The sequence below is a fragment of the Myotis nattereri genome, assembly GCF_964212035.1.
Source record: "Myotis nattereri genome assembly, chromosome: 3".
Taxonomy (NCBI): Eukaryota; Metazoa; Chordata; class Mammalia; order Chiroptera; family Vespertilionidae; genus Myotis; species Myotis nattereri.
In genome coordinates, this window is record NC_138077.1 from 182,134,782 (window position 1) to 182,151,216 (window position 16,435).

At 45.3% G+C, this 16,435-nt stretch overlaps 1 protein-coding gene across 3 annotated transcripts in view; it reads right to left on the bottom strand.

Annotated features, from left to right (window-relative positions):
- Nucleotides 1-1,098: 1,098 nt before the first annotated feature.
- Nucleotides 1,099-16,435, bottom strand: part of ELAVL4 (ELAV like RNA binding protein 4) — an 83,941-nt gene continuing 68,604 nt past the window's right edge. Inside the window, exons 4-7 of one of the 3 annotated variants that reach the window (XM_081086664.1) lie at nt 8,005-8,158; nt 5,875-6,100; nt 4,229-4,267; nt 1,099-2,010 (exon numbers count right to left, since the gene is read on the bottom strand). In XM_081086664.1, coding sequence (XP_080942790.1) covers nt 1,683-2,010; nt 4,229-4,267; nt 5,875-6,100; nt 8,005-8,158 — 747 coding nt within the window. In that variant the 3' untranslated portion in view covers nt 1,099-1,682. Of the gene's footprint in view, nt 2,053-4,228; nt 4,268-5,874; nt 6,101-8,004; nt 8,159-16,435 lie in introns of all 3 variants that reach the window. The other 2 variants (XM_081086663.1, XM_081086665.1) reach the window with 2 other exon arrangements.

Genomic DNA, 16,435 nt, shown 5'->3' on the forward strand with positions numbered 1-16,435 from the left:
AATAGTTCTACACAAGTTACCTTGATACCTCTTTAACTGTCACTTAAATAGCATAAGAAAACATTTTAAGACATTACAAACAAAACTAGCCAAGTGTTACAACTTATAATAAATTAACCCAAAGAAAAATAACTTTATATATATATATTTATATTGTATATACACATACACACACAACAGAATGACACAATAATATGCTTCTTCCCATAGTTTAAGTAAACAAATAAGTAGTCTAGCCAATCTAGCTATATTTGATCTCGGCCATAGGCATCATCACATCAGCGATTAAATAAATAAGTGTTTCAAGCAACAAAAACAGTGTCTCAAATGTACCAACACAGCCCAATTCTATCAGCATGGGCTACAAAGTGAATTTGAAAATTCCTTAATGAATTGAAAGCAAATGTATCTTTTGTTTTCCTTTCCTAAACACATTACATTTAACTATGATACTAAGATATGTAAATAATTTCGTAGCACCTACTGCTCAGACTAAGAAAGTTTTAGATCAAAAGGAAAAGTAATCTTTTAAATTTTTGTTCTGCTGACATCCCATACTGATGACTTAAAGAAAAACTGTCTTTCAACTCATCTCCTTGCTTTTGGGTTTTGACTGTGGGGAACTGTGGTACCCTGGGTAGAACGAACACTCCTTTCCCCTAGTAATTAATAATTTTTTAATTATTATTACATGCTATGAAAAGATATGAAGATCATCTGTTTATAGCCCATCCTTCAAAAAACAGTCTACGAATCCAGTTTAAAACACACATCTTGATCTCTAAAAAGTTACCAGTGCAGTATGAACGCGACAAAGTTGTCAATTTCCCCTAAATTAGCCAGTCAAAATATTTTTTCTCAAATCCAGATTCTCTTGTAAAAATTCTTTATATTTTATAAAAATAGATTTTTCTTGAAACCCATTTTCAGCAAAGAGACCACCTCTTTGGCAACAATGTTAATGTTATTAAATTGTTAATGTCATCAGGTATCCCCCTGGCCCCCATCCCCTAACAGAAGACTGTTTTAGTTCACATGATATAAAAGAAAAAAGGAAAAATAAAAAAATTTGCAAAAGTTTTTTTTTCATTTTTGCAATTTTTATTATTCCTCTTTAATTTGTGTGGGTATTTTTTTTTTTTTTTTTACCAATCTGAGTGGATCAACATTTTGACAAAAAAGAAAAATCTTTTTTTTCCTTTCTTTGAATCCCATTACTTTGTAAAAATTGTTTTATTTTTATTATTTTTTTTGTTTTTTATTTTTCTTCTTCAAATGAGCGAATGGTCATCTTAAAAAGACCCACCTTCAAGGAAGGTAGTAAAGTTAGCTGGCTGGGTAAAAATCCCTGCACATCGCTATCTATGTATATTATATTCAACAACGACAGCTATGAAAGAACATTCAATGCATCAAAGGTATTTTTTTTTTGTTTTTGTTTTTTTTCTAAGCATTATAAAATCCTTTCCTGGTACACCTCAGGATAATCCAATGTTTTAATACTTAGGCAACACTGGCTTATAAAGTCCATGGTTGAATATAAGCCTTGAAAGGTTTGTTTCTCTTTCTCTCTTGTGTGTGTGTGTGTGTGTGTGTGTGTGTATCTGTGTGTGTGCACACATGTGTTTTGTTCGTATATACTTATATATATATATTTTTTTTAATAATTAAGGATGGGAAATTCAGGATTTGTGGGCTTTGTTGGTTTTAAAGGAAACTTGCAACACTCGGTCTCCCAGGCGGTACCCGTTGAGGCTGGCAATGGCCATGGCGGCCTCGTCATAGTTGGTCATGGTGACAAAACCGAATCCCTTGCACTTGTTGGTGTTGAAGTCGCGGATGACCTTGACGTTGTTCACTGCGCCAAAGGGACCAAAGAGCTGCCAGAGGACACTCTCATCGGAATCGGGGGAGAGGTTGTAGACAAAGATGCACCAGCCTGTTCCTGTGTGACCAGGAATGTTCATTCCCACAAGACTTGTCATCCCATCAATGGTGATTGGGGAGAACCTGGGGGGACAAGCAGAAGGGGGGACTGGTCCAGACATCAGTCTGACCAAGGATAACACAGAGATGCACAGACACAGACACGGGGCAAAGGGCTGAGTGAGTGTTTGCAGGAGAGTCTTCAGGGTTTAAAAACCAAAATGCAAAAACTGATGTCTGTGGCATTTCCTCTGATGGGAATGGCTAGGTTGGCTGAGGCACGTATATGTTAAGAGAAAGGCCTAGGTCAGTTCCTAAAAACCACAAGGAACTCCCATAGCAAGGTTCTATCATAGCTCTAGCACAGAATATGTTCATAGGGTATCCACCCTGACCCTTACCCTCCCTCCCCACAGTAGACAGTGAGTTCTTGGGGAAGGGGCTTGATTTCATTCATTCTGTTGCTCCACTTAATTATTCAGTGAAGCACATATAGGAATATCACATAGTGACATGTAGAAACTCAATAAATGTTTATTGATTGAATGAGTAACATTGGTGGAAGTCAAAACTTGGGAAATTTTATTTAATTTTTAAGGTAGATTAAAGGATTACTCCAGAAGTGCTCAAGTCTTCTTCCCTCTTGCTTAAAAACGAATAACAAGACAACACCAAAAATAGCATTGTATAGATTCTTAGAAGGGCAAATCCATGTCTAAGTGTTATTTGCATTATTTCTGAAGACTGTCTTCACCTTTTCTCCTTCAACCGAATGAACTGACCTCACTCAAGTTTATAGGTAGAGAACAGTTAAGTGTTTATGTTAAGGCCAAAGTCAGGGTCAGCAAAGAGGTTTCAACTCTAGTTGGTTATGGCTACCTGGAGTGCTTTGGTAGAAAGGATTCTGGGTCCAAATTTGGGTTTAACAGGACAAGAGAATGAATGCTTTTATCAACCAGTGATGTTTACTGGGGGTGGGGACCTGGAGGAGGTGGCAGCCACGCATGCTGCCTCTGTGTCTTTCCTGGCCCCCTCTATGTATGGGCATCTCTCTCTCATCATATTATCTGCTAGAGGGTATCAAAGGTCAGGGACAAAGAGCTGGGGAAAAATGTAAAACGCGTGGGAACAGGCAAGCAGTGTGCTAGGCACCTGGAGATCATCCCCTTCCTGGTACCAGGACTGAGATTGGAGAGACCAGAGCTCTGATAGCGGAGTCTGCTGTCAAGGTAACATCCTTCACTGTGTGCCTGTTCCCATGGTCAGGATACTTACGACGCAAGGCTAAGGGAAAGAAATGCCTCGCGCAGGGGGTATGGTGTGGACTATTAAAGACCACATCTCCTTTCCTTGACTGTAGGAAGGGGAATTACAGTGTGCAGCTCTACTGAGCAGGATGATGAAGATGCTATGTCCCTAGCAGCTCAGTGGGGCTTATCAAAAGAACATTTGGGAATCTCATGGACACAGTGACATAATGCGCTCGACTTCCTGAGATCAGCTTTCAGATTGGGTCTGGAGCACCCCTGTGCTGCATTCAGAGAGCTCCAAAAGCTTCGACTCTATTTCAGCCCCCGAACTCACAAACAGGCTTTAAGTGAACAAAACAGCAAGTTTAAAACACACATACATATATAATCACGGGAGGATTGATAATAACTGTTAAAACCTGTAACAAAAAAACACACAAAACCCTGGTTGAGGTGCACACAGATACACTTCATTCTCAGGTTGTGTCCTCAAAGGCACAATGAGGGAAGGCATGGGGGCAGGACGCAGAAGGTCATCCATGCATGTATGCATGCTTTGGCCAGGGGCTGGTAGTCCAAAATCTAATTTTTCCACTGACAATCATAAGATTGTCAACCATGATTAACAAAACGTTCTAATACTGATTTGCTGGAATTTGCCCTCTTAACGGAATCTTGGCATTGCTAAATGCAAAAACAGTTTGCTCTGCAAGTTTGCAAAATCAGCTGGCAGAGTTGGAGCCTTTCCCCTGAGGGAAGCCACTTGGAGGACCCGACTATCAAGGGCTCGGTAGCTGTGGCACCTGAACCATAGGAAGAGCCCGTCTGCAAATAAAAGAAAAAGTGAAACACACAAACACACGTTGTGTGCCCTAAAAGAAACAAACCAACTGAGGTCCGAAATGAAAATTAAGAATTGGACATGCTGGTGGAAGAAAAAAGGAAGAATTAAAAAAAAAAAAAAGTAAAGTTAGTGAATTAAAAAAAAAAAAAAATCCTAGCCCCAGTCTGTGCCAACACGGACATCTGGCAATCTGTGGAGTTTTAATTACCTCTTTACGCCATAGGCCATATTAAGCAAATTGTCCAGCCTGCAAAGAGAAGGAGGGTCTCTGGGTTAATGCCTCACAGATGGCAAGATCGCTCAATGGAACTATTAATAAGAATGCTCCATTTTCAAAGAAGAAAAGCTCAGCCTCTTGCCCCAGTGCTCAGGAGCCTATCCACCGCTTTCCTGCCTCCATTACAAGGAATTCATGTTCAGGTCAATGCTGGAGTTTAAAGCAAGTGTCTCATGAATCTCCCTTTCTTTCAAGGCCTGAATGAATCCCGCCCCCCACCTTTCAGGACATTTGTGTGTACTTTATTTTACATTGTGTGTGAAATTGTTAAAAGAGGCGGCTTCTTAAGTTGTTCACATTTTATTATAGTGAAACTTGTGAATAAAGGTCTCATATTAACAATTCATGCGCACACACAACGCATATCAGAATGGAGCTTTTCTCCTCGTCTAGCTACATTAACTGAATCTTCTTATTACACACATTTTTGGGGGCGGGTAGGAGGAGTTTTGAGGTTAAGATTTTTAAAAAATCAGCTTACTATTTGCAACCAGAAAACACCTCCTGGTAAACTGCTCTTCTGTTATAAGCTATTATCTCTCTCATGCCCAGCACCTTTTGGGGACAAGCTATTCACACCACGGGGCAGTAGTAACCATAGTTTCCGCCATTAGAAGCCTGCTGGAAAGGCTTTTTACATAAACACTGCATGTGCTCTCGCACAAAATAAAAATTAGATGACTTGGTCTCTTTGTGAAATCATTAACCATTTCCCATTCAAGGGCACGGGAGGACACTGCAGAGGCTGATTTTTCTTCTCAGTGTGGCCAGATGGAAGGGCGGGCTCTCTCCCCATGTGATGTTTGAAAAGGAGAAGAACCTTTCATTAAAGGGAAGTTGGGACATGGGTGGAGAACAATTATTTAGAATTATTATGGGTAGGTCAAGAATATTCTTATCACTTGCACAGTGGAGGCCGTTCAAACTCGAACTGCCTTCCTGGAGAGAAACCTGCCTTTCAGAACAGTCCCAGGAGAAAGGGAATGCCCCCCTTGCACCAGGAGCTCCCCAGGGGGCTGGGGTACCTAAAGGAAACACTGATAAGGCTGGGACACATCTTCCTCCTTTTCCCAGGGACTGCTGACGTCATAGTGAGAGCAAAGTTAACACAAACGGGAGCACCCCTGCGCACCTAACCCAGCAGTTACCTGCAGCAGAAAGAGGAGGACAGGCCAACCCACTCTCTCTGGCAAGGATGTGCCTCCTGCCCTGCTCGTTCCTTTCACTTTATGAAAGCCACTGCCTGAACCTTAAGTCTACGCTGCCAAATTGAGTCACATCTGTGATGAACTCCTGTTGAACCTGAACCTTATTTGGTTAAACACAGAAATTCTTTTTAAGCCAAGGAATCTGCAGTTTAGCCACAGTCATGGTGGTAAGTTGAAAGGGGGTTTGGAAGGTCCAATCATCTCATTTGACTGGAGTGAAAACAGGCTGAGGGGAGGGGACTTCTGCACAGTGATTCCAGGAGGCAGAGGTCCTTACCCTTGCCCCATCCTTCAGGGCCATGGGCTTCCCTCACCCTCACCCAGCTCTGTACCCAGGTAGCAAGGTGAAGGGAACGTGGGCACCCCTACCTGAACCTCTGGGCCTGGTGGTGAAGCGGGCCAGGGTAGCGCCGGTTGGGGGACTGGTAGAGCTGGGAGAGCAGGGCCTGGCTGGACTTCTGGCTGGGGTTGTTGGCAAACTTCACAGTAATCGGTTCTGTAGCACCGCTGGGCTTCTGGCCATTCAGCCCTTTGATGGCTTCTTCTGCCTCGATCCTTTTATCAAAGCGGATGAATCCCACCCCTCTGGACACTCCTGGGGAAAGAGAAAGAACCTTAATAAAGAGTGAACAAGCCAAACTGGTAAGAAACCCTCCAGAAAGAAATGACTGGGCCCCGAGGACATTCCGTGGGGAATCAGCCCACTGATGGTGCCAGGGCTGAGCCTGGCTCCCTGAATATCACACGCTCACCAAAACGCCCCTGCCTGCATTTCTGCCATCATGGCTTTGAACAGGTAACTTCCACCCACAGAACACCGGCATCTCTCACGTCTGCCACTTCCAGCCCTCCTACACCTCCCTGTAGCTGCTGTGACTGATCACCCACTGTCCAATGTCTCACCCTCCAGAGGATCCTCCACAGCTAGCAACCAAGTAATCTATTTGAAGAGCAAACTCCGGCCACATTACATCCTTTAAAATCATCTTCTATACCTTTTTTTGTACCTTTTCAAGTTTTTACCTTGTGCATGGTCTCTGTCCCTTATTGCCTCCCACCCCAAACACAGAATAACAAATAGCCCCCACCCCACCCCAAACCCTTCCATGGCTCCATGTTGCAAATAGATAAAGTTCAGGCTTCTTGGGATGGCATTTAATATCCCTGATGACCCTGCCCCCAAACCCCTGTGGAGCCTCAGGTCAGCCATGCTGAGCTGCCAGATGTTCCCAGGGCAGGTTGAGTTCTTCCTCGACTTCATGCCTTGACCTGCACCCTATTCGCCTATGCTATAGGACGCATCCTATCTGCCTGCCAGATAACTGCAAGTCATCCTCGAAATCCCTGTTCAAACTTTGCAACCTCAATGGAGCCTTCCCAACAATTTCCAGCAGGCACAGCACGCCTTCTCCTGAGCTCTCACGGTGCACTGGACCGCCTCTAGCAGGTGCTCATCACACAGGAGTCCCGTAAGGACTGTGCCTCCTCCACCCTGGACCCCAGTGTTTCCTTCGTCTCTGGACCCTGGTGTCCCTCTGCACAGTGTCTGTGGCACAGCAGCTTCAGTGAAGGTTTGTTGCATGACTTGAAGGAGAAGCACATGTTGACCTGCTCCTGGGGGATGTTTTAAATTGAGAGCAAGTTGGGAGGTGAAAACATTTTGTCATTAAAAATGAAATCTGGCCGAAACCAGTTTGGCTCAGTGGATGGAGCGTCGGCCTGCAGACTGGAGGGTCCCAGGTTCGATTCCGGTCAAGGGCATGTACCTGGGTTGCGGGCACATCCCCGGTGGGGGATGTGCAGGAGGCGGCTGGTAGGTGTTTCTCTCTCATCGATGTTTCTGACTCTCTATCTCTCTCCCTTCCTCTCTGTAAAAAATCAATAGAATATATTTAAAAAAAAAAGAAATCTGGGGGTGCCTCGCATTTCTTACTGAGAGGTGGTGGTTGCCTTTCTTTAGTGTGGACCAAGTCCCTCACTACTGGGCCCTGGATTCATGTCTCTGCACTGCTTCTGACTAGCTGGACCCAAGTCAGATCCCCCACTTTGGACCTCTGTCTCCTCCTGTGTGAAAGGGGCCAGTGTGAAGTTCCCTCTCACTCTATGGGGGCTAACATCGGGGCTAGAGCGATACCTACAGGTTCTTTTCACACACAAATGTAATGTTACCTGGTTGAGGGTTGAAAGAGACTTTGAAGGTCATATAGTTCCACTCTCAACCCAATGCCTGAATCGTCCTCACAGCCCTGCCGAGTAGATCAGCTGCTGCTAGACTGATTCCCATGGTGGAGGGCTCCTGCCTCCTGAGATGGCCCACTTTCAATGTGGGGAGTTGATTGAGAAGAAGTCTTTCTCTTACATCAAAAATCTGTCCACTCATGACCCATATCTTCTACCCTTCTACCCTACGTAACCATTACCCCTCTGCTCCTATGGGTCACAGGGCTCTGGCTGGTGACACTGAGACACAAGGAAAGGAACGACAAGGAAACACTTAACCTGTGACTTGATCAACCAGGATCCGTGAGGTGATGATACGGCCATATTGCGAGAAAAGCTGCTCCAGTTCCTTCTGGGTCATGGTTTTGGGAAGGCCGCTAACATAGAGGTTAGCATCCCTGATTGAGGCAGAGCTCGGGCGGGCATAGGAGACCTAGGAAAAAACAAAAGGAGCTAAATCCATTAGAGGCAACACCTTCCGAGTAGCGAGACCAAGTCTTCCACCAAGACGAGAATGCCTCATCTACCTTTCTAACTCATGGTGTCCGTTTGAATAACTCAGGAGCTCAGATTTTAGCTTCCCTTGTAATAGTAATGAGAACCAGGAGAACAGCAATAGAGGAACAAAAGGAGAGCTGACAATAACTTAAAACAAATGCACAGATAAGGGTCTCTAAGTGCAGAATAAAATAGCTACTGTATTGCAGCTGTTAAATGCAGAACTACCCACGCTTAGAGTTCTGGAGATTTACCTCCTGGGTGTGGGTGTATAGATGATTTACTGTATCCAACACATAATAATCTTTGAATAAATAAAAAAAACCCACCCATAAAATTCTGCTCTGTGGATTTCTCTCCTTGGCACCCTCCCCACCTCACCCCCTTCTTCGTGAGCGCATAAAAGCGATCAGGTTCTCTGCGAGATTTTTTATGTTCCATCCTTTGTGCTGCTCCAATCTGTTCCCACAAGGTCTGCTCTCGCTGAATGACAAAGCGCTGGTGAAATGGGGCTGAATGAACATCTGCTTGCAAAACTGGATATGTGACCTTGTCAGAACATCTGCAAGAACCAGTTGCCTTCGAACTTGGAGGCGGAGCAGATGAAACCACAATAAACAAAATGAGGGCGAGGTGGAGAGGAGGGCGGGCAAGGGCAGCAGGAGAGAGACGCGAGCCTCACCGACGCTTATAATAAGTTCGACTTTGTAAATTTGTCCTCCCAGATCTCTCAACTGCTCCCCCCTCAAAGCTAACACAGAAGTGTAAACAGATCTGAAATTCCATCTGCAAGAAGCCAAATCCGTAGCAGTACACACAAGCAAAGCAAACCCCAGCAGTCATTAATTTTAGACTTTCATTTACTTATTTATTTATTTTTTAAAGAAAACAACATCAGACGTTTGAAATATAATTTACAGCTAGTCTAACAAAAGCACTTTCCTGCTAAAGCTATTTCTGGGGCGGTTATGGCTCAGAATAGATGATGAAAACAGTCATTTCAGAGCACATCTGACAATGTCGGACAGGAAGGGACCTATTTGCCTTAGCATTGTTCAGTCGGGAGTTTTATTTCATCTATAACCAATTTACAAGACCTGCTAAGACTCTAGGGGTGTGTGTGTGCGCGTGCGCGAAAGAAATGATCCAGGTTAAACTGGACCTCTGGCATTAAGAACTAAAGCTCCAGTAGCGAGGAGGACCTTGTGTCTGAGACAGGGTCTAGCAAAGAGGAACGAGGCATGAGCAGACCCCTCACCATGGCACTCTCTCTCTTTCCACGACAGAGATGCCGGATCCTCTATGGGTTCCACATCTACAATAGATGTTGACTCAACGGGTAAATGATATGAAGGACTAACTTATCTTGCTGATGGAGCAAGGCAGCTCACCTGCAGTGTCTTCACCTTCTAGAAGCTCATGGCTGGCTTCTCCAGGCTCCTCCCCAGGACATGGCTGACAGGCAGAGGGACCTTTACATGGAGGGTCCCGTGTGTGCATTTTTTTGGGTTGGAGGATGAAGAACCAAAAACCCTATGAGACTGTCTGGCCAGGGTGCCACTCTACACGGGGCTCTCCCATGCTGTCCTTTACGGGACAAAGTCTGGTTATAACCTTGCAAAACATTTCTTTAGGCACAAGGAGGGTGCAGTAGGGAGAAAGAAAGAGAAACTTCATGTATGTTTGTGGTAATGAGAGTCACTCTTGTCTGACCCCTGGAATTACTGACAAATTATCTGAATGACCTTTGTGTTTCCCTAAAACACCCTCCTCCCTCTTTGGGTTTGCTCAAGGGGAAAAATTTTCCCACCTACTTCCTCAGCTGCAAATCCTACCCCTCTTTCAGGCGCAGCTCACATGCCACCTCCTCTAATCAGCATTCCCTGATCTCCCAACAGGGCTCACAAAGAGCCGCACCCACAGTACTTAACCTGTCCTGACTTTGATTCACCATCTCTCCATCTAGTCTGTGGATTTCCTTGAGGCCATGGTTGTAAACCTGTGTCTTATTCATCTCTGTGGCTCTAGCTCCCAGCACAGAGCCTGATACCCACAGGGTACTCAACACCCACTGAAAGACTGACTGCACACCACAGCTCACACTGAATGATGCACACATTAATGGGGTTAATTGTAGCTTGGATTTCTGAGAGTGAAGGGGGAATCACCGAGAGTTAAGCATCCAGAACCACAGCTGTGATTCCCCACTAAGCTAAGAGCTAAGGGATAGGCTTCCCATTCTCCAGTGTCTGTGGTTGGAAGGACTGAAACAGTGTTGTATGGCTAGACACCATTTAAAGGTCTTCCCAGCAAACATTTCCTGAGGGTCCACTCTGAGCCAGGCACAGTGCTGCATGCTGGGGATATACAATGCATAAGGACAAGGCATGTTTTTTTGGCCCTAAAGGATCCCCAAGTGCAATGGGTGCAACAAAGACCACTCAGGAGGTACTCAATAAATGAGTTAAATGGAAGAATGACTAATATGCTTATGGACCAATCACCACAATGCCACAAATGTGTGCTATTCCAGGGTGATGTATAGATGCAACTGGAACACAGAGAAGGGAGAGACTAATCTCCCTTTAATTAAGGATTAAGAAGGCCAGGAAGGAGACAGAGCTGAGGTGAGACTGGTGGAGAAACAGGTGGAGTGATAGTGTCAGGGGTCAGGGAATGGTGGCCTGATGATATCACTCTTCTATTTGAGGACCAACAGGAAGATGAAGGTCAAGGGCTTAGTGTAGGGCCTGTGATATCCACAGGGTACATACATGGATTCCCATTAGCTCTGGGCACCCAGAACTGGGGTACAGAGGGGAGCAGGCTGGGACAGACCTGCTGGGAAAAGGAGCTGGCACTGGGAAGCCAATGACACAACCAGAGCCATCTCCTCAAAAGATGATTCTGACAGGGAGATTCTCAGTCAAGGAGAATTACTGCTACACGTCCCCAGGGACAGGCCCCAGCCACACAGCGGCAGCACGTCCCAAAGGTGAACAGCACCCTGCTTATCTATCCTCCGCCAAGCCAATTCCTGCTGCTTAGTTGTTCTCTATTTGGAACCTTAAGTCTATTGTTCTCTTAGTTTCCTGTCCAGGAAACATGTAGAAATAGGAGTGGACAAAAATGACAGAAAAAAAAAAAAGATCTTCCCACATTCAATATCCAAAACACTCCTTCCAGTATCTAAACTTTTCAAATCCCCTCATCCATTTATTAAATCCTCACGGAATGACTACAGGTGGTGGCCCTTTGTTCGGGTGAAACATTTTTAAAGATCCCAATTCTCAGTTCCTGCAGAGTCAGGCATGGCTGGCTTGTTAACCCCACCGAGCCTGGGGCTTCAATGCTGGAGGCAGCGCCCTGCAGAAGCCTGTGCCTAAGACCATGGGGATCCAGCTTGCTCCATTCATCCAGGATCTCGGAAGACAAGACTGGCATTTCTAGGCCAGCACTGATCTTGCTCTGGAGCTTGGAAAAAGCTGAAAGGAGGGAGCCTACTCCTCTCTCTCTGGGTAAGGGTGGCCCACAGGGAGGGGAGGATAAATGGCTGACTTTATAAATAATCTTGAGGGAAGATTTGCAGTCACTCCAAATTCCCCATCCCTCTCCATCCCTGCAGGCTCACAGCAGCCCTCCCCCTCCTGAGTGACAGTATGGCATGGAGCTATGCATCCTGACTGTGGGCAAGTAATTGACCTTGGGCAAGTCATTATATGTTGATAAGTCTCAGTTTCTTTACTGGTAGAAAGGAGGACAATTCTCCTTTGATGGGTTATTGTAAAGCGTTGAGATAATAGGTTGAATGTGTCTAGCACATACCCAGAATTTAGTTGATACTTAGTAAGTATGATTACTGATGAGCCATACAGGTGTTTGTGGGCCAGCCTGGGACTCCAGCCCTCATTGGGACACACATTTTAATTTTATCACAAGCAAACATTTGGAACACTGCCAGTGAGTTCCTGTGCAGGCACTGTCCTCGGTCATCCTGGTGGGTCTGGATCGTCCTTGACCACTCCACAGCCATGAAGTAGCCCTAGCACATCCCTACAGGTTCCATTGCTTCTCATCCTCAGAGCGTTTTCCATTTTCCAAAGTGACGTCACAAGGCAGCTCTCAGCGATTCTCGCCAAGGTGGCAAGGCAGGCATTGCCAATCCTCACAGACCGGGCAGCAGGACCAGGGCTGGGGCTGCCTCTTCCCGTACAATACTAACAGGTGCCTTCACCTGTGCACTGCCAGGGCTTGGCCTGGGTAAGGAGGGAGGAAGATCATGGTCTGGGGAAAACCATTTCCTGAATCATCTGGCAATGCCTGCTCCTTGTCTGACCCGCCATGGTACAGAAAAGGGAGAGGACTTGGAAAACATGATAAAGGCATCATCTTGGGTGTTATTAGGAAGATAAGATGAGAGGAAAAGCCATCTTCTCTGCCCTGAAAGGGTATTCCTTTAGGAAAACACTGGCATTAGAAGATCATTCATTCCACCCCTTCCTCAACACTTCCAGTGTGTCAGGCCTTGTGCTAGGGGTGAGAGCATCTCTGTTTCAAAGGCCCCACAGGCCACTGAGGGAAGTAAGCAAACAAGTGAAGAGTGAGACACAGAGGGTTGTTCCTGATGGGGATACTGAGGGGGATACACATTTCATCCTCCCTGTGCTTCCTTCCATGTGGAGGGAGCCCCTATAGGAGCAGTGCAGGCCAGGGGAACGGTCGTGCCGACTCTGAATAGGCCTCAGCAAAGGAGATGGGCACATGAGCCTCAGCCGCTACCTGCTTCCTCCCTCTGGGAGTCAGATGCCAGCTGGAAGCACACTTTCTGCTCCAGGCTCTCAGGTCCTATGGGAGCAGGTTGTGCTCTGATATAGGGAGGCCTGTGGGGACCAGACCACCTGTGATGGGGCGTGTCAGTCTGTCCAAGTGTGGGGTTCTGTGTTAGGAAGCCTATTGTGTCCATGGAATTCATCTGAGACTTAAACAGTATTAAGATGACCTTAGGATTCCATATCTTTTACTCCTTTGCCTCATTTCTCAATGGGTTTAGAACTTGGAGGCATCATTTGTTGGGCACTTCAAATTACAAGAAGGACTTCTATCATTGACTGGGTGTTTTCATGAGCTCAGCATTCTATTCACAAAACTGCCAATTTCTACAAAAACAGATCATGGTAAGTGGAAATAAAGAGGACAGGTGACATTGGAAATAAAGCACCATCCTTGAAAACTGCTTACAGAAACTTGATGCTGTAAGTGGCCTCAAATGTTCAAGGCAGGCCCGGCCGGTATATCTCAGTGGCTGAGCACCAACTTATGAACCAGGAGGTCATGGTTCAATTCCTGGTCAGGGCACATGCCCAATTGTGGGCTCAATCTCCAGTGTGAGGCTTGCAGGAGACGTCCAATCAATGATTCCCTCTCATCACTGACGTTTCTATCCCTCACTCCCTTTTCCTTCCCCTCTGAAATCAATAAAAAATATATTTTTTTAAAAAGTTCAAGGCACGATCCAAACAGCAGGCCACTCACCTTACACATTTCCAAGGACAGGAAGCTTGCTACTTTATGAGGCATCCTACACTATCACTGGTTAGTAGAGAATTATTTCTTCTACTGAGTTAAAAGCTGTCTTCCCCAGAGTTTCTATTTCTAATCTAGCTCCACACACTAGGAGTATCCTTCCTGTCTTCATCACCCCTTATCTTGTGAGTCTCACTGGTAGGTACTGGTTAGAATATCAGGCAACAGTATTTTTAGACAGGTCACTTCAAGGAAGTTCTCATTTATCTTACCTTAACTGAAATTGAGCATCTATTCTGGAATGGAAAGGCAACAGAGTAACCTCATTAAGAGCAAGAACTTTGAGGTTGAAGAGATGTGAGTTTAAATCCAGATCACTTACTGGCTATGTGTCCTTGGGGTAAGTCACTTAACCTTTCTGAGCTGCATTACTTGAATAATGTAGTTTAGAAGCTTTCTAATAGAGATGTTTGAGGATTAAACAAGCTAATGCATATAAGATTCTTGGGCACAATGCCTGGCACACAGTAAATGCTCAATAAATAATGGCGTTGGTATGATTGCTATGCAATCAGGCCTTATGCTAGACATTGAAGGTGCAGAGATGAATTCAATAGTTCCTGACATGTAGGACTATTAGTCTCGCACAGGACACACACACACAAATAGATAATTCCAGAATATCAGGCTACAGATTTCCCCAATCTGTTGTAACACCCTACTCTCTGAGCAAGCACAACCTCCCTAGAGCATACAGATCCCCGGGGGATATTCACTTCAAAGAGACCAGGAGAAGAACAGCAGCAGAGAACAGACTCTGGTGCTGCCAGGGCCTTCTAGGAGCAACCCTTTCAAGGACCTCCAATCCTACTCCAAGAGCTGGGAGAGAAGAAAGAAGCCAGCTGGCTCCTGGAAACTACAGCTTTGACTGCGAGGACTGCAGGCAGGACAGGTGTCAGCATGAGGACTGGGACCACATACTTCCCCCTCCCGCCTTCTGATACATGATATTCTGTTATCTGGGGCAAAACCTGATGCTAACATTTCCAAGGGAGTTCTGAATGTGCCACTTCTCCCTGCTCAAACACTTTCAAGGGTTCTCTAGCACCTTGTGATGGAAGTTCCAATCCTTTACCTGAGCATTCAGGTCAGACCTCTCCTCCTACTAATTTCTCCATGCACCTTCCACCTCAATTCAAACTAAAAAAGGTGAATGTGCACTGAAATTTTCTACTTCTATGTCTTTGTTCTTGCTGTTTGTTCATCATCATGGCAAAAGGGGACTCCTGCCCATCCTTCCAGGCTCAGCCTGAATTCTGCCTCCTCCATGAAGCCCAGGCACCAATGACTGCTCTCTCCTTGGGCTCCAAAGATGGTACACATTTCAATGGCAGCAGCTATCACACCCTGCCTCCCATCAGCCATCTGTGTCAACACTGAATCTGGCCTAATAGTCTTGAGTATTCTGATGGCGGTTTGGGCAGACCTCCTGTGGCATCTAGTTGCGAAGCCTTACATAGGCAGGTGCTGAATAAATGCTCTCCAAATTGAAATGGAAAGTTGAAATATACTGTCTGCAAGGACATTTAGTCCCCGGGAGAAGAAGCAAAAGGGAATCATGGAGTTGACGAGTATCCAAGAATATCACCAGAGGCTCTGGCACACAGTAGGCCAAATAAATATGTGTTTTAAAACAAAGATGTGGTGATGGATTCGTGTGCTTTACAACTTCTTTTTAAAAGTCCATCAGGTTATGGAAGAGGCTTACTAAGTACAAGAATTTCGCTGTCTGTCTGGTGGCCCTAGAAAGGAGACATGCTAATGGTTTAATGGCCTGGCTAGCGGAAAAGCCGCTCTCAGACTCAGGGCTTCAGACACTCAGTCACTCTCCTCATTAAACTGCAACTCCTGACTCTTGCTTTATGAAAACCTGACAAGGTCACTGTGGCCACCTGGAATCTCCATAATAACACTTTCTACTATACAAAGCCTTTTATGTATGCTGCCCAAGACTCAACAGGAGTCAGACTCTGAAACAGGTAGATGGAAAAAGTCTCCCCCTCTTCTCATGGAATTTTCACTTTAGAAGTCAACTGTATTCATTTTCATTCTGGGGAACATTACTAGAACACACACTGTATGCCATGGGGAGATATTATTAGTTCTGTTTTCCAGATGACAAACTCTAGTTCAATGAGGTCAAGTACTTATCCAAGGTCACAAAGCTGAACTAAGACAAAGCCAGATATGACTTCAAATTTGGGGATCTTTCCCTTATGGTAGGCTGATGTGGACAGACAGTGAAAAAAAAGCCATGTACTTGGCACATACTGCTCTCGCCCTGAAATGTTACCAAGCTGGAAAGATCGCCCTATAATATTTTAGTTAGACTGTTAGAGCTGGAAGGAACCATTCTTCAGGTGGGGAAATAAGTCCAGAGAAGTAAAGTAAGTTCCCCAGGTCATCCTGGTAGTGTTTGACAGAGCTGGGTCTTGTCTCTCCATCTCAATATAGAGCTCTTCTGACTGAATAATGAGGGGAAAGGGAAGAGGGAAAAGCTCAATGACCTTTGATAGGCCACTGATTTGCCCTGGGGCTTTGTGATAAGGATGGAGAAGAGATTATTTCCCAGGGCCACTGAGATTTTAGGCCAGCATTGCCCAATAGAATGTTTGGGGACCATGAAAAT